General features: G+C 50.2%; 2 protein-coding genes and 2 non-coding genes across 13 annotated transcripts in view; 3 read left to right on the top strand and 1 right to left on the bottom strand.

Annotated features, from left to right (window-relative positions):
- RPL27A (ribosomal protein L27a) lies at positions 1 to 2966 on the top strand. Its single transcript, XM_024558947.4, has 5 exons — positions 1 to 84; positions 469 to 532; positions 951 to 1026; positions 1645 to 1819; positions 2787 to 2966. Exons 1-5 carry the CDS (start codon positions 82 to 84, stop codon positions 2913 to 2915), a joined length of 447 nt encoding a protein of 148 aa, XP_024414715.1. The 5' UTR covers positions 1 to 81; the 3' UTR covers positions 2916 to 2966.
- Positions 1191 to 1319, top strand: LOC112303512 (small nucleolar RNA SNORA3/SNORA45 family). The gene has a single exon (XR_002974658.2). It is a non-coding gene; the product is annotated as a small nucleolar RNA SNORA3/SNORA45 family (small nucleolar RNA).
- LOC112303511 (small nucleolar RNA SNORA3/SNORA45 family) lies at positions 2550 to 2679 on the top strand. Its single transcript, XR_002974657.1, has one exon. It is a non-coding gene; the product is annotated as a small nucleolar RNA SNORA3/SNORA45 family (small nucleolar RNA).
- A 5661-nt stretch (positions 2967 to 8627) lies between the features above and the next one.
- DENND2B (DENN domain containing 2B) overlaps positions 8628 to 22239 on the bottom strand; it is a 159211-nt gene continuing 145599 nt past the window's right edge. For all 10 annotated transcript variants that reach the window (XM_024558948.4, XM_053924504.1, XM_053924505.2 and 7 more), the window contains 7 exons: positions 17786 to 17934; positions 13692 to 13869; positions 13356 to 13397; positions 12286 to 12397; positions 11037 to 11276; positions 10039 to 10125; positions 8628 to 9409 (listed from right to left, as the gene is read on the bottom strand). In XM_024558948.4, the coding sequence (XP_024414716.2) occupies positions 9375 to 9409; positions 10039 to 10125; positions 11037 to 11276; positions 12286 to 12397; positions 13356 to 13397; positions 13692 to 13869; positions 17786 to 17934 (843 nt within the window). In that variant the 3' untranslated portion in view covers positions 8628 to 9374. The remainder of the gene's footprint in view (positions 9410 to 10038; positions 10126 to 11036; positions 11277 to 12285; positions 12398 to 13355; positions 13398 to 13691; positions 13870 to 17785; positions 17935 to 22239) is intronic.

The following is a 22239-nucleotide window of genomic DNA, read 5'->3' as shown; positions in this document are numbered from 1 at the left end:
GTGAGGTGTTTGCCCCGCCCCCCACGGCGCATAACTCGCGAGACCTCGCGTAAGTTTTTCTTTTGCGTCTCGGCCACCAAAATGGTAGGTTATTCTTTTCGTGCTTTCCTTTCACTGTAATCGCAGGCCGGGATCTCTACTCGCTGTGCACCCCAGCCACCTACCCTTGTTCTTAGCCCGGCCTTCCAGGTCGCGCATGCTGGGCAGCAGGGGAGGGAGCCGACTTGCTCCCGGATGTCTGGGCCGCGTGTTCGCCCCGGGATTCGGATCTCTGAGACACGCGGCCCCGGGCGTCCGAGCGGCTCCGGGATGAGGCCGCACGACCCCGGGCCTGTATGTTAACTCACATACTGAATGACCCACAAGGAAGATAGATCCTTGATCTTCAGTCCTACGTTCCCCTTACAATCCTTCGCCCCCTGCCCCACCTTTTCTAGGCCTTATCACCAAGCATCTTTTTCCACACAGCCATCCAGACTGAGGAAGACCCGGAAACTTAGGGGCCACGTGAGCCACGGCCACGGCCGCATCGGTAAGTGTCGGCTTTCCATACTGGTCGGCCTTGGGCTCTCCCAGCCTGGTGCTTAGCTAGTCGAAGGTAGATAGCTTAGAAGTGGGTTAGTAAGAGCTTTGTGCAGTCGTGTCGGATTGAGTCTGACCTTTTTTTTCTTTGAGAATTCTCTAGTGCTCCAGATACAGAGAATATCATATCAGTTGGGAAGAAAATTGAGCGGGGCACAGTATTGCTTGAAGGCATAGAGTACATGCAGTACTGTGATAGTACTGCAGAGATAGGTTTTGAGCGGGGCTTGAAGGAATAGCAGTGCTGAAAGAGCAATTGTAGACTGGGAATAGCATAAGCAAAGGCAGAGACATGGGTAAATGCTTTCGGGAGAAGTTTTGGGCGGGCGAAGGCGGTTAGCCATGTAGCTTTGTAATCAATCCTGCAGGCAAGCACAGGAAGCACCCGGGAGGCCGAGGTAATGCTGGTGGCTTGCATCATCACAGGATCAACTTCGACAAATAGTGAGTGCTTCTTGGACTGTGTTTAGCTGACGCAGTTTTGGAGTTTGGGGGCATGGGGGGAGCTGGCTCTGAACATTCTGAATGGGAAGCAAGCCTCTTACCACCATAAACCTATTCGGGGCGTTTACCAAGTTAACACCTGATGTGAAATGAGAAATTTTGTCATCGAGGCTAGAGTCACGCTTGGGTATCAGCTATTGCCTTAGTGTGCTAGAGTCCTCGAAGAACAACTGCTGACCTTATTCACTGACTCGCCCCCCGTGGCATGGTCAGTCACCAGGTTAGTGACATGCGTCAGATTGGCCTCTACAGCTGTAGGTTCACTTGGGTTCACACATTAGGGGATGGGGTTTTAATTATTTGTTGAGAAGATCTCTATTATTCAGTGACTTAACCTGGTTGCATGAAATAAGGATACTCTTTTCCTCCTGCAAGTCTTTGGTGGGCTTTTTATAAAGATTTCATTCGTTGAACAAATGAATGGAGCAGAGCATGTTGTGTCACGGCTCTACACCAGTTAACAATTTATACTGTACTTGGGGAAATGGGCTATAAAGGTGGTAAGTGTAGCGTCTTAATTGGAGTGAGCTTATGAACGTGGTTGCCTTCTCTTCCCAGTCACCCAGGGTACTTTGGGAAAGTTGGTATGAGGCACTACCACTTAAAGAGGAACCAGAGCTTCTGCCCCACTGTCAACCTGGATAAACTGTGGACCTTGGTCAGTGAGCAGACACGGGTAAACGCTGCCAAAAACAAGACGGGAGCCGCTCCCATCATTGATGTGGTGCGATCGGTGAGTGAAGGAATATTTTTGCCTTTATATGGCTCGTTACCTCTCCTCAAAACTCTTGAGTACTGCAATCGACTTAATCTACCACCTGAAGTCTGTACCCAGTTCCCTCACAGACGTTCTACCTTTTGGTAAAATTTCCAGAGGTAATTCATTGACCAAAATTGAATTCTAGTTCGGTTGTGATCAGTGAAATATTGAAGAGTAATCCCTCCCACTCTTTCAACCTTTTGGGTACTTCATTTTTACTTGAATGTTTTCCAGTCAGTGATGTCATTCTTGTTATTATTGCCCTGGTTTGTACAGGTTTGCATTTCTCACCTGAGCTGTTGGTAATATCTTAGCTCAGTTGGTTCTGGTCTGTTTTACACATTAGGCACAGGTGTTGACCCTGTGTGTTCAACAGAATAAAATAATAACGTTTGATATTTAAGGCCCTACATTACCCAAAGAGGACCTTCCTCTCCGTCCCCCCAAAATACACCCAAGCTCTTTTTTTATTAAATATCATCGGGAGTTCTAGTCCTTGTATTAGTCTTATCCTCCTATGGATACAGAAGTAGTCTAAACCCTGAGGGGACTTTCATTAAAGTATCAGAGTCCCCTTCCCAGCCTGTTTACCAACCTCTGAGCAATTCTGATGGTCACGGCTTCTTCGAGTATTGCTGGGAATGTGGTTTTCCTTTTTTGCTTCTTAGATGGTAATTGAGTGAGAAAGGGGGTTTGTGTTTTGCCCGAGACTAGAGTCACATCCTGACAGCTGTTGTCCTGGTGTGCTACAGTTCTCGGAGAGAATTTGCTGGTCTTGATTCACTGACGGGGGCAGTCAGTGCCCCCGGTTAGTGCCCAGATCAGAAACATGCCCTCCCCAGCTGCCTGATGGAGTGGGTTGTCCAGCATCTTTCCTCATCCCTACTAGGGAGTTGGTACCTGCCATGATGTGCTATAACCCGTTCCTCTCTTCTTCTAGGGCTACTACAAAGTTCTGGGGAAGGGAAAGCTCCCAAAGCAGCCTGTCATTGTGAAAGCCAAATTCTTCAGCAGAAGAGCTGAGGAGAAGATTAAGAGTGTTGGTGGGGCTTGTGTGCTGGTAGCTTGAAGCCACACAGAGGGGAATTCATTAAATGCTCACAAGTGCTTTTGCCTTCTGGTCTGAGTGTAACTTCTTTGGCACCTCGACCTGTGTGTTAGAAACCTACAGGTTCTAGGAGTTAAAGGTATGAGGACCTGGGCTCCTCTGCCAATTCCCTGAGAAAGAAAGTGTGCAAGAGAGATCACCAACACCCAGAGGCCTTGGTCTGTTACCTGACTTGAACTTTGCATTTATAAAGTGAAAATGATAGCTGTTGGTGGTGTGTGTGGATAAATATGAAATAGTTGAAAGGCCTGTTTGCATTGTGTACTCTGAATTTACAATGAGTGGAAGAGTGTGCCCTTAACTGTTTCAGGGGGCTCACAGGGGCTGACTCAGTTCTGATGGGGGCATGGTATTTATAGGGATTTGATGTGTCATGTCCTAAAGAGGGGACAGAGTAATACGATTGAGGTGGTGGTTTGGGGTGTAATTCCTGAACCTAAGGTTTTTCCACCTGGCTCCCTCATCTTGGACTTTTAACGGTTCTAGTCATAACCAAAATCTTGAGTTGTGCCCTAGCAATCTGAATCTTACACACTCCGGGGCTTTTACATATCAGAATGGTTTGGATTATAGAAAGCCGGTGTCCAGGTGTAAGTGTCCCTGTATATAGGAGGTTTGACTTAATGTTCAAAGAATTATATCATGAAATGCTACCAATTTGTCTTCTAGTCTTTAGTGTATCTAGCAGAGACATGGGTATCCTGCAAAAAACTGATGACCAGTGCTTGTGTGCAGATAGGAACCTCATGGATCCCAGGTGTTAGTAAGCATGGGGTCGGGGGAGACTTAATTGACTTAAATAATGGGGAGTTAAGAGATGTCAGTAAGGCTTTATTATTCAGTTGAACAAACCAATAACAGTTGTTTGGATTTGCATCTTCATGGTGGTGCTGAAGAAAGGTGAAGTGATGGGTTTTCCTTTAGTGTCTTCCTGAGGACTTAAACATGGAAGCTAAGGCCATGGATCTGAAACAAGTGGTCAGTAGATAAGGAATTACAAGACCTGATTTAAGGTTTGAGTCCTTAACTGACACTGAACGTATAGAAATGCAGTGTCTGAGAGTCCAATTTAGATCCAAGCCTAACAGCTGTGTGACTTCAGTCTTGGTCTGTTAGTCCAATTTTCTTACCTTTAAAATTTAGGTGGAGTCACCTACTTGAAGAACATAGGGGTTAAGTAAAATGGAAAGCATTCACTAAGTCTTTTTGACTCTTAAGTAACCATTATATAAGTTCATTATGGGAGCAAACAAGAAGTCTCTTAACTTTGGTGTGAATCACTTAATGGGAAAGTGGTCCAAGCAGAGGGAAGAACAAACATGCATTTAGGAAGCCAATTTGTAAAGATGAGGCTAAGTGACCTGTTATCCGGGAGATGTGCCTGGAGAGGCTCTAGTTCAGGGACTGGGATACATGGAAGAATGGAGGCCAGGACCAAGAAAAGGATTCAGAAGACAAAATGGGCAGAATTTCGTTATCTACTTGTGGGGCTGACCACAAAATGGTTAGGCCTAGAATGGTGAGCTTTAGGGGAAGGAGGATGATCACTAGTCCCTTAGTGGTAAGTGTCAATCCTAGGAATTGATTATTGGCACCTTTGGTAACTGTCCAACAAACAGGATGGAGTAATACTCAGCCCAATCCTGTACAGAGGTGCAGTTTCTTTGATTCCTCTTCAAGCAGTAATGCCAAAGGAAGCTGGGTTACTGAAAGGCACCCAAGTAAGTGAAGGACGCAGACTACAGTGGGAACCAAAGGCAGGCAGATTTTGGTTTTAGGTTTCTGTTGGGTGTCAACATGTCCTGTAGGCACAAGTTCCTACTCCCCACTGAGTATACACAGGGTTAATGACGTCTTCCCACATACTGGCATCGGGGCTTTGTCAGATGCTCTGACTCCATAGCCTTCAACCTTTTGCTCATGTATCTGAAAGTCATTGTGAAAAATGGTACTTAGCCTAGCACATTAGGTTGACGGCTACATTTTCTATAAGCTAGAATTGGTGCGGATATTGTTACTGGCCTCATGTAAGTCCTGGAGCTGCAGCTATAACCCAATTTATGGTTAGTGTCTGCCACATGTATGGCAAAATGAGCTAGGTCTTATTTAAATTTTTAATTCAAATGTATTGCTATTCGATGGTTAGCCCCAGGGCAGTCAGCTTTTGGGGCAGAAACCAACCTGCCACGCACCGGCAGGAGGGGGGAGAGGAGGCGTGGTGCCCACATACACCAGAAGGCTGGAAGCTGCGGGGTTCTGGCGGCCAGAACCCCGCGGAGCCCCGGGCTAACGCGGCTACCTTCATTGGCCTACCGCTCGACTTTTACAGCTCCCTAACAAGATGGACCACAGACCTGAAAAGCCTCTTACGAAGCGGTACTCTGGTTCCGGCTCGCTTTGAGTGCCGCCGCATGACCGGAAGCCCGGTCGCCGCCGGCTGCTTCCCTTGGCTCAGCCACTTCCGGTAGAGGTAGAGGGAGGGGCCAGCCTGCGTGGGTCGCAAAGCGTACGTGCTTTAACCCGGCAGGCGGCAGGCGGGAGATTTAATTCGGGTCCAGTCCCAGGACGGCGTGGACCGCCTTTAGAGTGGAAATCTTCACCACCCTTGCACACTTCAAATCCCGTTTCAGCCGCGCTTAACAGGCGTGGTCTTTGCGTGCATTGCAGGGTGGAGACTTCCAAACCTGACAGAATTAAGTGTTCCAGGTGTCAAAAAGATAACTATGAGCGCCAACTATGTTCATGGTACCTTGGGCGAAAAACAACAACCTGCATAAAATAAGTGATCTCCGGTGAGGGAGAAATGCACATTACTTTCATATTAAAGGTAATGTAAACGGATAAACAGTAATTTTTTAAAATTGCCATTAACTTGCCAGTGCTGAGAAGTAGTATTTTCGTTCTAGAGTTTTCATGATCTTTGTATTTACACCCACACTACTTCTGTAAACTTAAGATGCTTTGGAACGCATAACACAATACTGTATGGCTCTAGAAACTACTATTATGTACCATCCCTAGTGAGAATATAGGTTAAAGTGTTATGTTTCACTCGTGGCTCTATTTTACCTCCCAATTTGTCTTACTTTTATTCCTACTTTTTTTTTTTTTTAACTCTGTTTACGTATCGTTAGAAATGTAATTTGGGATACAAAGTAGGCTTCAAATCCGCATGTGAACTATATTTAACAAAACTTGAACTGAACTGTGATTGCAACTAATGATTTTCTCAGGGTACCAATTGCACCGACCATCATCCAGTGTGAACAACAGCTGGCGCAATAATGCTTTCCAAGGGCACTCCTTCAAAACACTGCCTTTTAAAACCCAGACTTGTCATTCTGACACTACAGTTTACCCGCACATGGTTACTTACTGAAAAGAGCATTTAGAAGGATATAATAGGGCAGCCTGGGTTGCTTTAAAAAAGTTCCCAGACTGATTACAGGAGAAAACCCAGGGTCTTCCTTAACTCCAGAATCCAGGAGGGCTGACATCCCACAGGCACTCGGACTTCTGGTGGAGGGCACAGCATCGCCTCCCCGCAGAGCAATTGCTTCAGGGCTGTCAGGAGGGCACTGTTACAGACTACTTTTTCTTCAAGGAGGCGCTGCCATCGTGGGCAGGGAGGGGGAAGTCCGTAGCCACAGAGGGGAAGCAACCAGGATTACTAGTGCTCCTGCAATGACTGGCTTGATTCTTAACAAAAAGGAAAACCTACCTTAGAATCTTAACTCATTTACACATACTCGATAAGTTTTGTGGGGTTTTTTTAAGTCAGTTTTCACATACTTCTCAGTTTCCCAGGATTCCAAATACTGTCTAAGTCAGGAGAAGCTCACACTGTGTTTTGTTCAGGATATTACCCCAAATTGTTCATTTCATAAAACTCTTGCAGATGGTAACACCTACTCAGTCGAATCTGAGTCTCTAATACAACACTTTTATCTGCCTGTATGTGCAGCTGTTGCAGACCCAGTGACTGTGTACAGGTGTAAACATCAGACTCCACTGTATTTTATAGTCATTGTACCCCAGCATTTACTTATTTAAATACAGGTTATTTTATAAAATACTTTATTTCTCCCCTTTTATAGTTAAGACATGTTTAGGTAGGTTATATTACCTATGAATTTCATTTCAGGACAGTAAAGGGGAGGAATTATGGTATTTCCTACAGAAAAGGCGAGTGCTGGATCTGACTCGCCATCTGTTTAGGGGTCCAGAAGTCATGTGAAAGCAGAGTGTAGAAAGAAGCCCTGAGCACTTTTTGTCAATCCCAAACCAGGCCTCCTGGACATACCCACCTCTGCCATCCCTGTAAGACTTCAGTACCCATGGCAGTCCCTGTATGGGCCCTCGCAGCCCACTCTAAACCACTATGTGCCGGTATCGGCTTTCCGGATTGGGATGAGAGCTGTGGCCACAGAAGGAGGAAGAAATCCCTAGGATTAATCTTAGGTCTTTAAGATTTTAAAGATACATAAACATTTCTAATTTTCCAAAAAAAAAAAAAAAAATTTGCACCTATATATCTTGTGACCTGATCACACCTTAATGATTCTTTGAAGCCACATTAAAAAAGAGAGGGAGAGAAAGGAGAAAAAAATAGCACCTTTTGGAAACTATTATTACTTTATTATTAAGGAATCCACTTCTATGATTGTCAAAAAGCCCATGCTGCATTAACAGTGACACATTCTGGAGGTAACTGCACCCCACTTTGGACTTTCTGGGTGTAACCACTGTCTTCTCTCCCTACCTCAACTAAAAACCCAGACTCCTGAGGCCTCAACCCCTGTCCTTCTATTCCTTCCTAGAGGATGTCAAGGTCAACTATGCAGGAGGCTTTTCAAAGGAGAAGACAACCCTCTACTTTGCTTTATGAGGCAGACAGCAACCTCAGGACGGGACCTGCACAGGCCTCAGTGGAGATGTAGAGAAGGAGGAAAGGGAGCTAAGGATGGGACTGTCTCCTGCTTAAGTAGGCGAGGGTGGAAGGGTAGGAAAACTTCATGGTTCAAACCCTGCCAGACCCAAACCCAACACTAAGGGGCATCATTAGTTCCAACTTCATACCTCTTCTTGAAATTTTCAAGGTCTGTGCTCTGTGAAGGCCTTGGGTGAAAAGAAAGCCTAAGCCACCCACATTCCCCACCCTTTTCTCTCTCCTTGCTCCATGGAAGGTAGTAGAACTTTCTGAATTCAATCCTAGGGTTTCAACACAAATAACTATTCAGAGTGACACGAAAAAGCTCTAGGCTCTCAGCAGACCTATCAGCAAGCCCTGGGTTGGCTGCAGCTGGGCTTCACTCCACCGTTGTCAGGACACTCAGTGATTGATGTCTTAAGGGCTCCATACTGAATAGGAAAATGTTAAGATTCACCTACTAGCGGCGCCAAAGGGCAAGGAGAAAGAATTTGTCATCACTGGGAACTGCCACACAGTCTGAATGAACAGTTGGTGATGACTGAAGCCGAACGAGAAGGATTAGGTGTTTTCTAACCAAAAGACTAGTCATACAGCTCAGACCACAACCCAGTTTCTGAAGCTGAACTCTTAATCAAGTACTCAATTCCCTGCACGATGGCGTTTCAGCCCTGACGGGCCTACCTCAGCCCATCCCCCAGGAGAGAAAGTTCTAGACAATGAAGCCAAGGAACACATGGGGGTCTGGGCCCAAACAACTGTACACTGTTTATTGAGAACACCCGTAGATGGTGGGAAGGAGGGATGCCCTGTACCGCATCATGGCTGCCACGACTGGGAGCCGGGCCTGGAGAGCACTGGCAGAGCTGGGGGTGGGCTTCCCACAACTCACTGACCATCACCAAGGTGGGAGGCACAAGGAAGGCCTGGCCCAAGAGCCTGGTATCATGCTGCAAATGGGGATTGACTGACCTTTGCCCTTCAAAAACAGAGGGTTAGGGGAGGGGGACAACTAGGAAAAAATAGAAACTCTAGAAAAAAAATTTTAAAAATAGTCCCCCTGTACATAACAAGATAGCATCTGCTCTCCACGGCCCGAGACTGGCAGCAGGGGCCTCCGGCAGGCAGGCCAGGAGCCATGAGGGAAGATCAGTGGTTTGGCTGAGACAGTCAGCTGCACATAATTGGCCAGTCACCAGCACCCAGCAAAACTTCATCCATGCTCGGGCAGGGCAGGAAAGCACCCGGCCCCTTGGGAATATACAAATATTTACCAGATTCTCTTTGCTTGTTACAAAAAGAGATAAGAAAGCTTACAGCAGATTATTTACAAACAATATCTGGGATCTCATGAAGGCAGAGGTGGCCAGGCCTGGAGGGTGGGTCTGTGGGGGCAGAGCAGCCACAGCAGCCCAGAGGGTCCCAGGCTGGGCCCCCTCCCCAGGCTCCAGACTCTTCAAGGCACTGGACTCTGTTACTGGGAAAGGGGCTTAATTCTTCTTGTGGAGGAACTTCATTTTGTTGCCTGTGGGCCAGAAAGGGCAAGAGTGAGAATATTTCGGTATCATCTCTTCTAACAGCCCTAACCCTCCCAGTTGGAGAGAAAGGATTAGAAAGACTGGATTAGAGCTATGAGAGATCTGCCCCATTGTAGGGAAAACACTCTGGAGCTCCAGTGAGGGCACTGGTATTAACCAGTTTGGCTCATGGCAAGCATTAAACTTCTTTGGTCTCGATTTCCCTTTAAAGTGAGACATTCTATGATCTTAACTAGCTGAGCTCTTCGAAGAGAGTGGAGGTTTTCAGAGATGGGCACTCCGGCACTGCTAGTTTTGTGCACCCCTCATAGCCTAGAGGAAAGTTCTCTGGTCCTAGTGGCCCTCCTGCTCACTCAGGAAGCAGTGCACCCAGAAGACCTGACTCAGGCAAGGATCTGTGGTGTCTCTTGGTTCTGCAGTTTGGGAAGTACTGTGCTAAATGCCCTTGGAGCCCTGGGCTGGGAACCTTGTCTTCACCAAGGGATCTCTTCCTGTTCTGTCTGTAGCCCCACTATAAATACCCATTGGCACTAGTTTGGAGCAGATTAGGGTTCAGATCCCCCTGCCCCCTCCCTTGTTGGTGAACATCTATTTCACCAGTGACAGGACTACTCACCCAAACCTCGGAGAAACTTATTCATTCCACTCTGCTCCGTGTCTGGGAGTTCCTCTAAATACTGCTCTACTCGCTGCTCAAAGAGGCCTGGGGAAGAGGAGAAACAGGCGCAGGGAATGGAACAGTCACTGGAAGAAGGGAAGAGGAGGCCTACTGAAGGGGGACCATGGGGCAGAGATCCCAAAATGGGGGAAACCAAAGGTCTGCAATTATAATTTATGGGAGCATCTTAGAATTCAGACTGGCCCATCAACACCATCATTAATGACATCTCACTGGCGTTCACGGCTCGTAGACCAGAGAGGCCCTCAATACCTTGCTCCTAGGTGCACATCCCTGAGCTGCATATGGTGAAGATGCTACTCCTTGTTTCTAAGCTGCCCCTGAGTAGACAGCTCTCTAGTTCCTTTGAGACCACCCTACGAGGTTGTTTCAAAAAGGTTTCCAGACTAATGGGAAGTATTAGTGGACAGAAGAACCCTGATTTTAGACAGAAAAATCCTGATGAGGTAAAAAAGCCCTAGAGTGAGCAGAGCTGATGAAAGAACTAGAGATAAGATGATCTTCTGCTCTGAATGCATTCTGCCACCAACCTAGACAGAGAGCTAGCTCAACTCTCTTCAAGGGCCTGCCCAAGCTTGGATTCTCAGACCACCCTCCCCCTAAATTGCTCTATGGAGTCTTTTTCTCTGAATAAGAAGGGTGTTTGAGGAGGGGCTGGGCAACCAACAGCATGCCACTCTTGGAGGACATGAGCCCCACTCTCTAGCCACGTGGCTGCAGCCTGTGCACAGCCTTGTGTGGGCATATCCTGGGCATCTCCTTCCAAGAGAACTCCCTTGGAAGTTTCTAGCAGAAGAAAAGGGATGTTGGGAGGCCCAGTCCTGGCCATTACCCAATAGCTTCCATCACAGTGCCTAGTTATGCAGCCCTGCTGGTGGCAGAAAAGCTGGAGAAGAAGATCCACTGCCCCCAACCCCAAGCTCTTCTAACCTTACCCTTTGCCCGACACTTTCTTAGCTCCCTGTCTTGGATGAAGCCAGCAAACATCTGAGACTCCATAAAAACCTCGAGAAAACGGCGGATGCTTTTGGATGCCACAGATTTGCGGAAGGCTTCTCGCTGAAAGGCTCTCTCCCCCTTCTCACTCTGGGTCAGGAAGAGGGAGTAGTGCCCAACAGTCTCCACAAAGAACCGGATAAACACCTCTGACACCAGCCCATTGAGGGTATTACATTCTGGAAGAGAAAAGAAAATATTTGAGGTTCAGGTCAAGAGCCTGCCATCTCCAACCTCCAACCTCCACCTCCAGCTGGTGTTGTCTCTCCCTCCCCAGTAAAATTCCTAGCCAGAACCACTTGTCTGTTCTTTTTTTGTTTAAATTAAATTAAATTAAATTAAATTATTTTTAGAGAGGGGAAAAGAAAGAGAAAGAGAGGGAGAGAAACAACAATGTATGGTTGGCTTTCACATGCCCCCGCCCCCCCCACACCAGGGACCTGGCCTGCAACCCAGGCTTACGCCCTGACTGGGAATTGAACCAGCAACCCCTTGGTTCGCAGTCTAGTGCTCTCTCCACTGAGCCACACAAACCAGGGCCATTTATCTGTTCTTGAAACTATCTCCTGTGCTCCTGAGCTTATAACTTGCCCACAAGCTGGGAGGCTGGAAACTGTGCTCTGAACATGGAAGCTGGGAAGCACTTGCTAGATGAATGAGAGTGGAAATCAGAGGCCAGAGGACCCCCTTCCCCACACCCTGGCGCACGGTGGTTTTCCTGGCTTCACAGGAAGAGAAAGTTCCCTCTATCTCCTTCAATGGCTCGAGGCAAGTCCTGAGAAGGAGGAATAACTAGTTTCCTGTCAGCAGGAAGAGTCTTTATAGCTGTACCATGTCTTTGGGTTTTCCTTCCCAAGCCTCTTGAGGTAGAGAAGAATTAGGGGGAAGAGGGTAGCTTTGTAGCCTGGGCCGCCTGAGAAGCAGCCCCAATTTTGTTATGTTCCTGAGCTCCCTCTGATAAAATACCACAATGCTCCTCTCCAACCTAGTCAAGCCATAGCTCCCTGAACCACACTGGTGGTGGGGCGAGAGAATTCCAAGCTTGAGTGAGACCAAGGTGCTGCAATTGGAACCTCATTAGCCAGAAGGGTCTGGTGCACAGAAACAGGGTCCCAGCCCCCGGAGGCCCAGACCCAGCGCAGAGGGAGCCCGGGGCCAGAGCTGCATGCCTCAGCAAGCGGGACTCACCGTCATCGGAGTCGCTGTCAGAGTCCTGGGAGATCAGTTCATTCTTCCTCTCCAGAGCCTGCTCCAGAGCCGCCTGTAACTTCCTAGGTAACAATGTGTCCTCATCATCCATCTGCAGGAGAAGGAAAATGCAATCATAGGCAACACTGACTGAGCACTTACTATGAGCTTAGATATACAATCACATGTAATTCTCCCAAAAACCCTGACACTATTTATCAACCTCATTCTAAGAGGAGAAGTTGAGGCACAGAGAGGTTAAGAAATTTATCCAAGGTCACACAGGTAAAAAATGGTAGAATGAGTGGCATTCACAGGACCAGCTAAGGGCTCCTACCCTGGCACCCTGAAGTCTCCCCAGTTCCTCCATCTTCCACTCCAGGTGGGAAGCGCAGTTGGCTTGGGGTGGGGGCGGTTGTGGCCCAGCCTGTGTCAGGTATGAGGTTAGGCTGTCATTCCTGTCTCTACATTCTGGTTCAGTGTCCACACCTTGACGCCTTGTACCCAGGAGTCGTAGCTCTGTCAAGGCCATGTAACAGACTGTACACTCCCAGAGGGTATGGCATTGGGCTGTGCTCTTTGTAGAGAGCCCACAGGGTTTCCATGACTAACAAAGGCTCTCTGGGGTTGACAACAACAGTTGCAAACCTCTACGTTCCATGGCATCCTATGCATCCCGTGTCATCAACCCCCAGCAACGTTTCAAGGCCCGCGCTATCGCCATGCCTGGTTCAGAGGTGAGAACTCTGGCTCAGAGAAGCAGCTCAGAGGCCTGGCCAAGATCCTGTGGCTCAAAGATGGCAGAGCCCAGAGGCCAAGTCTTTAGACTCCCAGGCCTGTTCTTTGCACTCCCACATTGCCTTCTAGAAGCCGATGATGCCAACCAGAAAGGCAGATCCTGCTGAGGTCCAGATTTTCCAGATCAGCTTCTCCCACCCTTGTCTATTCGGTGAATAGGGAACCCGGAGAGCTCAATAAGCAGGCTGTGGAGGTTGAGCAGTGTGTGTGACCGTTGGCTGCTCTGGAGTCTGCACCCCGGGCAGGTCACATTCTATGGTGTCCACTCTTACCTGTCGGATGAATCGGTCAGATCCCAGGTTCACCATCAGTGCCTGAGACAAAGAGTCATTAGCAACAGTGACTCAGGATAGGAATCCCTGCAATGCCCTCCCCAGGCCTCCAGCCCCCAGATTCCCAGGGTCAGGTAACAGGAATAACTCCAGCTGGGCAGCCCGCCCAGGGGGAAAGGATAAGAGCTGGGCAGAGAGGCCCAGGGGTCACAAATGAGAAGATCCCAGTGCTTTTCTCCCCTCCCCTCCCCCTCTACCCTTCCCTCCTGGGGGTTTCTGTTCCTTCTGTCCCTTCCTTCTTCATCCCGCCCCCAGCTGGTTCCAGAGGTGGCTCACCTCCTCCACAGGCAATTCCTTCAGTTTCGGAAGGGAGCTGGAGAGCAGGCCAACCAGGAAAGGGGTGGGACAGCAGACGATGTCAATCATGGAGGCCGGGAGGACAGGAATGAAAGTGTGCTGCCAGGAGAAGGGGTAGAGCAAGGCCACCACCGCATGGGAGCAGCTGGACAGGGTGCTGGTAGACAAAGAGACAAAGTGCCTGAACCCGGGCCCAGCACCTTCGAGGAAGGGGGGTTACAGCCTGCAGGGGCTCAGAACACCCTTTTACGTTAAACCTCCCAGTGCTACAAAAATAAAAGCTAATGGGGCTCAGACCCTGCAGGCCAGTGAAGCCCCCACGTTCCCACCAGTTAGGGCCCCAAGGACATTGGTACTACCCTCTTTGGTGACTATCTAGAAACAGCCAGGAGGGTATGTAGCAATGCCTGAACACACAAAGGACTCACATACCCTCACCCCCCAAAGGGCCACCCAAATGCACAGGCAGGCCTGACTAGTGCAGGAGTATCTGCTCAGGCCAGGGAGTATGACGGTAAAAGGAAGAAGAGTGGATCACAAATTCATGGAGTGTAAGAGCTGGAAGGCCCTAGAGAGGTCATCTCATCGATTCCACATTTACAGCTGAGGCCACCAATCCCCAGGGTCAGTTTGGTCATAAGTGACAGAACTGCAACACACTCAGACTTCCTGTCCCCCAGCCCAGCGTCACTTCTCCCGCTCTGTCCTCTATCCATCCCTTCCTCCCCTGGATTGGAAAAAGTAGTCCGAGGACCACTAGATAAGGTGAGGGGGCTGGCACCATTTTTACCGTCTTTCTTCTCAGGCTCCAAAAAAGGCCACAGGTATCAGGGGAGTCATCCTTGTCGTGACCGAGGGGCTCCAGGCCTCTATACCCAGGTGCACTACAGGGCTGGCCATCTGAGCCAAATGACCAACAAGATCCAGAGGAAAATCTCTAGGATACTAGCCAGAAGGTACAAAAACCACTGCACACTCCCCAGGTGTGTTGAGGGCTGATGAAGGGCACCAATGAACACAGGAGACACGCCTGGATGAACTGTCCATCTGTCAGAAGCAGAGTCAAAGGCCCTCCCCTGGGGACCATATCACTGACGAGGGGACAGAAGCCAACAGTCAAGATCACTTTCAAGCTTGACTTTCCCACCTTGTCCTCCACTTCTGTTGGCCCCACGTATTAGCCATAAAAGCCTGGTCTCTATGTGATCAGCTCCAAGTAGGGACTCTCGCCCTCTCACAACTAATGAATGCCACACCAGTCAGAGGACCTGGTTCTAATCCACGAAAGAAACAAATCCTCTCTTCTAGAAGGATCTCTGGATGTTCATGAGCGTTTTGTCAGCTGGAGCCTTGCTTGGCTGCCACACCGCCCTATGGACACCTATAATGCTGCTGCACCTCAGGCAGCAACACAGGTGTCCCGGCCCTAACGTCCTTCCCCTGGGGACAGCAGCTCCCCACACCCCAAGAAGAGCCATTTAAAAAGGTCTGGAAAAGGTTGACTCAGGGCCTGGGGACACACTGTTCTGCACCATCTCCTCCAATGGGCCTTGGGAGGCAGAAGGCTATATGCACCCCTAGGTCCGATCACCGCAGAGCCTGGGCATGAGCGTGTACACACACACACACACACACACACACACACACCACGGACATCACAGCCAAGTCAGGGGAACAGAGGACTTGTGGAAACCCTAAAATGTGAGCCACGGAACATGAGCTGGCCGCACTTACTGAGCCCTGCTCGCTGTCCAGCCTGTGGGCCACCCCTGCGTTCCCTACCCTGTCCATCTCTGGTCAGAGGCAGGCCTGGAACAGGAGGACATCTTTTCTAAGATGCAAGAATGATAGAACTTGAACACCAAGCCAGGCCAAGAACAGAACCCTGGGGCATTTTCCTCCCAGACCAGTCCTGTCCTGGAATGTGCTCAGAGGCAGCTGCAGCCACAAGAAACAATAGCTGTATTCATAGCCCTACTGGAATTGGGCTAAGGCTGGGTGGGGGTGGCTAAGAGGAGACTGCCCCAGTGAGAAATGGAACCTTCAGGCAAAGAAGCCTCAGGGTCCAAGCTCTGTTAGGGGCACCAAGGTCTGGCCAGACCAGAGCCTCCCAGCTGGGCAGCTTGGGGGTTTGCTGGTGGACAATGAACATGGAGGGCAGAGAGGTGGTAGGGCGGGTGGGGCCAGTTCCAGCTGCTGGCTTGGCCCCTTCGCAAGGGCCTGATGGGTCCACAAAATAGTCAGGGCTGTGGAATAGAGAGACACTGAGGCTGTGATGGGAAATGAGGGGAAGTTTTCATCTAAACCTGGAATTTTCTGGAAAAGTTACAGCTTTGGTTTTTCGTCCTTTGTCCTTCTCCTGGGCTGAGGTGGGGCCTGGGTTCCTGCCCCAGTGGCACGTGGGAGTCCATTGCCCCTGCTCCCCTCACCACCCCCTCACACACACAGACAGAAATACCTCAGGAATCCTGGGCTTAGTGGGGAGCAAACCAGACAGGGGAGTTTTCCTTTCTGCCCCTCATATCAGCACCTGGCCTATGGTATGGCACATGGCAGGTAGCAGGTAGCTTAACCAATACCCGAATGAATGAATTCTACCACCTTAGAGAAACTACTGCTTCCTGAAGTGGGTTCTTTAACAAAAACATAAGACAAAGTGTTGCCAAGATCTCATGCTCTCCCTGCCTGTCCCACCCCCCACGCATACTCTGCTACGGTCTGAATGTGTCCACCCAAATTCACATGTTAAAATCCTAACCCCAATGTGACATTAGGGGGTGGGGCTTTGGAAGGCGCTTAGGTCATGAGAATGGAGCCCTCATAAATGGGATTAGTGTTCTTACACAGAGCCCCCACAGAGCTCCCAAGCCCCTTCCACCGTATGAGGGCACAGTGAGGCAGCGCCGGCCGTGACCCAGGAAGCGGGCCTTCACCAGAATGCGACCATGCTGGTCCTGGACCTCGGCCCTCCAGTCTCCAGGACTGTGAGGAATACGTTTCTGTTGTTCATAAGCTACCTACTCTGCAGTATTGCACTACAGCAGCCGGAGCAGATCAGACACTCTTTTTGTTTGTTTTTTTAAACGTCGACTGCCTAGAAGAGCTTGGCTTCTTCTGGAACACCTCAAGTCCAGTGACACTCCTGCCACCCCTCCGATGGCCACAACCAGATCTTGGCACCCGGAACTCCTCTAAAACCATAAATGCCAACACTTCAAACCCAGACTTGGGCTCCCTCCAGCTCTTTTCTCATTCCTCCTAAACCAGCCTCCCTGCCTCCCTGACACCTCCGGTCCGCACACCGTCTTGTTCCTTTTCCTAGTGTGACTGAGGCCAACGGTCCCGCAAGTGCTCCCCCTGCGCCCCATGCTCAGTGCTCACCTCATCCTTTTCCACAAATCCCCAAGTGCCTGCCCGGGTCACTGCAATCTACTGCCTTCTCCAGGTGACACCCTCGACTGGCCCCTTGGTGGAGGGCCCAGCGCTCCTCATAGCGACCATACCCCTAGGCAGTGCCCTGGCCCCTTCCTCACAGCAACGCTGCCGGGGCTCGCCGCTCTCCTCAACTTGGCATCTCGCAGAGACGGCCTTGCCTCCCCTCCAGCGGAAATGCAGACATGAGCCAGAAATCCCCTTACCTTCTTACTTTTCTCCATATAAATATATGGGGGGGGGGGCAAAGGTAGGTTTACAGTTGTTCATATGAAAAATGCTACAATAACGAATAAACACTAATACAAGAATAAACTCTGTGTCTCACATATTCACAACTGTAAACCTACTTTTCCCAACGCCCCATTTGCACCTGCACAACCTTGGCTGTTACAGAAGTGTCCCTCCTCTTCCTCAGGTCAAGTCCTCCATTGGCTCTTGATCCTGCTGTCTTGTGTGCTCCCAAACACTGTCCCCTCAGCCTCCTCTCTTCCCGCGTTTGCTGGCCTGTCCCTCTCCCTGTGGCCTTTACCCACCACACACACTCACTCACGCACAGGGGCTGGCACACACCAGGGCTCGAAAATACACATTGGATGAAGTAATGGATGTGCCTTCCCCCTTGCCCTACTGGGTCCTACCTGAGCTTATCTGCCACAAAAATGACCCGGCGCTCCAGCAGCAGCGAGGCAAAGATTCGGATCAGCTGGCGCACACTGAGGCAGGTAAAAAGGCACTCAAAGTCAACATGCTCCAGCCGGGAATCCATGGGCCGCCGCAGCTCCAACACCTGCAGGACAGCGATGGAGAAAGTGGGTTAAGGCAGGCCAGGTGGGTGCCACTCCCAGGTCCTCCACAACACGACAGGGTGCTGGTTTCCCTCCCCACCTTCTCTTTTCCAGGGTCACTAATCTACCCCACTACGCAACAAGGCCCCGTCTCTTCCTCCCCTCACACTGCAGCTCTGCTCCCCGTCAGATACCCAACCTACAGGCCAGAGGGCTGGCTCCGTGAGTGTGGGGAGGCACCAGCAGGAAGGGGCTGAGGGCCACCCATCAGGCTCTCAGGAAAGGGGGGTGGAGAGCTGAGTGCTCTCACAGATATGGAGAATGTGGGAACAGCACAGTTTGATCTGTAGGGTCCTCCCCACGCTCTTGCCCACCTCCCCAAGCAAACATCTTGTCCCCGGGGCGGAGCAGACTCCACAACTGATGGCTGCTCCTGAGGCCAGAGGAAGAGCAACATCTCTGCACCCAGGACTCTCTTCTCATCCATCTCTGGAAAGGCAAAGCAGTGTCCTTGTTGCCATGCCCCGTCCCTTTCCTGCCATCCTGGCCTCTCTCCCTATCGGCCTATCTAATCCCTGTGCCAGGGACCAGGAAAACACAAGGGAAGGGATGGCTGTTGTACAGCCTTGCCAGGAAGCAGGACTTTCTTTATCAGGGCCAGACCTAGCAATCTTTCCTCCAAAGGGGTTGCAAGGCCACTCCCAAGGTCAGTGCCATGGCACCGAGAGCTATGAGGGTGGAGGATAGCAATTGACCCCAGCAATGTGGGCAGGGGGAGCTGCTGGCCTCAGACCACACCAAAGCGCTGTCAGGGGACTGCCCCATCGTACCCTGGGCCCCTCAGCAAACATGCCCAGCATGGAAAGGCAGGCCTCCTAGGAACCGGGGTGAAAAACAAATTCCCTCTTATTGCCCCGTGGTATCCTGTGGTAGCAGAGCTTTCTTCAGGAGCTTTTACCCCACATCATCTCATCTGGGCCTCAAGGTCTAAGCAAGTGAAGTTCTAACTCTTAGCTCATTATTCACCCCTCTGAGCCCCAGAGAAGCAGCAAAGTCACCCTAATAGTCTGTACTGCGACTCTCCCACAGGGTGCTGAACTCCCAGAAGACCTGGTGCGGGGTATGTGACAGGGGGCTGAGCTACAGTTCTCCCCAAATGGAGAAAACCCCCATAGCTATGGCTTGGGGGATGAGGGAAGTGGAGCAGGGCCATTGAGAGTTACTTTGCGTATCTGAAGAACTTGGCCAGTGTTTTAGTAACGTTAAGTGGCTGTGCCTGCTCAGAGCCAAGGAGATGGGCCTGACTCTAACCCACCATGCAATGTAGCTGGAGGGCCTTGCTGCACAAGCAAGAGCAGGAAGGTAGTTAGCTCTGTGTCCAGGGACCAAGCTTCCCTGGACTAACAATAGCAGCCAAGAAAGGCAGAAGAAACCAGACTACTGGCAGGTGTAACCCAGTGTTGGAGGAGTCGGAAATGGGATTAGACAGGAAGATCCAGGACAGGATTTAAACCCAGGCAAGGGGTAGCCTTGCTCTCTTGACCAGGTGGCTGGAGAAGGAGGAACTTCTTGGCCACGTGGCAGCAGTGTGGGTTCTTGGCCACAAGGTTTGAAAGAGTGCAGAAGGATTCCCTGGCCCACCATGACGATACAGTTTGGGATTAAAACCAGGGGCCTAGCTAGCTGAGCACAGATGCCTGGAAGAAGCCGGGACACAGACGGGAATCTGCCCAGCTAAGCTACAGACTTCTATTTCTTTTCCTGAGAGACGGCACCTCTAATTGGCCTCGTTTGGCAAGGGGGGCAGGACTGTGTGTTTGTGGGTGGTTTTTTTTTGGTTTGTTTCTAAAGGGAGTGAGATTTAATGGCAGAATTCTGCCATTATTCTAAACCTGTATAACTTTTGAATAAATAGCTCCTTCCCTTTTCATAAGACTCGCACTGGGGTCACAGTTCTTATTAGAGGCAGGCATTAAAACCCAAAGCAACAGAACCCAGGGGCTCTGCTACAGGCGCACCTGAAACACTCAGCATACTCCGGCTGAAGGAGTCCCGTTCACGTTATGCCAGGGACCTTTGCACCCGTCCTGCCTTTGCCAGGAGGAGTCATAGTGAAGCGCCCCCTCCCTGCCTCCTGAGAGCCTTCATGTCGTCCAAGAGGCTCTGCTCTGAAGCTCACAGCCCCGCATTCCTACCACCTGAGGGGCTGGGTGCCCTCCAGGGAGTGAGAATTCACCCAGACAGCTAGCTCTGTGACCCAGGCCTCTTCTCATTCACCCCTGCCCTCAGGAGGTCACGGTCCGCCAGGGCTGAAAGAGCCTCATCACAGCCCAGGAGACTGGTGTCAGGACAGAGAAAATGTGTGATTAACATCTGCAGAGGGGCTGAGAGGGCTTTGAGAGAAGGGCCAACCTCATGTGCAGCAGGGCAGCAGCTCAGCGTGAGGTGCTTAACTCGGACTGCCCAAGGAGAGAAGAAGGGAAGTGTCTTCTGGGCAAAAAGCAGCCTAGTTCAGGGCCAGTAAGCAACTCAAGTCTGCATGACGAGAAATGAGGACGGTGAGGGGTCCAGGGCCACACCCCGAACAACTCCCAGGCATGCTGCTGGGGTCTCAGGGTGGAGCCAGCTGTCCCACCCCCAGACCACTCATGAAGCCTCAAGTTCCTCTAAGCCAGGGTGGGCGAAAAGAGGCTAAGAGAAAGGCCTTAACTGGTATTTGCCACGCCCAGCAAACCCAGTATTTCTCTAATGAGTCCCTTTCCCATTCTCTGCAGCAACTAACTTATTTCTTCTTCCCTGTCCTAGAACCCAGCACCCACCTCTCATTCTCAGAGGATGACCTTTTCTATTTTGAGAAAAGAGAAGCCATCAGAAGAAATCCAAACTCTACAAGCCATGGCCCTTCCCTGGCATTACACAAAGATGTGCCCTTCTCTCCTAATGGAAGCCAGCCCCTCCCTGGATCCCCCACCTCCAAGGCCTCCTCCTTCAGGACAGGGGACTACCCCCTCCCTCCTGCTTCTTCCTGGGTGGGGGCATTCCCACCAGAATCCAAACAACCATCTTCACAAGCTCTCCCCAGCCCACATTCCCTTTCAGTCACTCTCCCCTTCCCTACTTCTTTCCACAACCAAGCCTCTTGAAGAAATGTCTACAGAGGCTGTTTCCATTTTCTCACCCTCCATCCATTCTCTGTCAACTCATAGAACTCAGGCTTCCGGGGCCCCACTCCCACTCTTCTGAAATCCACTCTCCTGACCTCTTGGTGGCATCTGATCACTCCTTCCTTCTTGAGATGGCCCCTCTGCAGCCCTTGGCTTCCCAGCCCCACCCTTTCCTGGTACTCCTCCTATCTTCTCCATCCTCTGGCTGCTACTCCCGCTGCAGGACCTCTAAATGCTGGAGTCCCTCAGGACTAAGGAGGACTGAGGCCTGGGCTCTCTTCCCTATTACACTCTGTCACCAAACATCTTCTCTTGGGTGTCTCAGGCATCTTAAATATAACATGCACAAAATCGAACCTGACCTCCTCAAAACCTGTCCCTCCATCAGGGGCTCCATCAGCTTACCCTGCTGCTCAAGCCAGAAAGCTGGGAGTCAGCTTTAAAATCTCCCTAAACTAATTCCCTATTTCCAATCAAACAGGAAGTGCTCTTGATCCTAATTCTAAAATGCATCTCAAATCCAACTACTTCTCATCTTTTCTACCACAGCTTAATCCAAGCGACTACCATCCCTTGCCTACACTACTGCAAGGGTATCCTAGCTAGTATCCCTCCTTGCACTCCAGTCCCTTATCTGCACAATAGCCAGGGTGAGATTTTAAAACACTTATCTCAGATCTTATAACCCCTCTTCAGAGAAAATCGAAAATCCTTACCCTGGCCTCACATGCACACTGATTCGGCCGCTCCACCCCTGCTCACCACCCTTTCAACCACCTTGTCCTTTTTCCCATTCCTTGACAAGCACACACATTTCCCCAACTTTTACCTTTGCATGTGCTGTTCCCTCTACCTGGAATAACCTTCTCCCATCATACCCTTCTCCTTCAGTCTCCCTCCTCCCCCTTCAATTAGTTGACTCTACTCACCTTAGGGCCCTAGTAAAATATCACTTCCACGAAGGAGGCTTTCCCTGGCCCCCTAATCTAAAACAGATCCCTCGTTACAAACTCTCACTCCTGGGCTTTCAGTTGGCACTTAACACACTTAGGAATTATCTATTTACATGTAGAAGTATTTATCTAGTATCAGTCTCTCCCACTAGACTACAGACTCCACAAGGACAGAGCTAGGCCCCTCTTT

The sequence above is a fragment of the Desmodus rotundus genome, chromosome 5 (assembly GCF_022682495.2).
Source record: "Desmodus rotundus isolate HL8 chromosome 5, HLdesRot8A.1, whole genome shotgun sequence".
Classification (NCBI taxonomy): Eukaryota; Metazoa; Chordata; class Mammalia; order Chiroptera; family Phyllostomidae; genus Desmodus; species Desmodus rotundus.
This window is presented reverse-complemented; position numbering and strand designations above follow the sequence as displayed.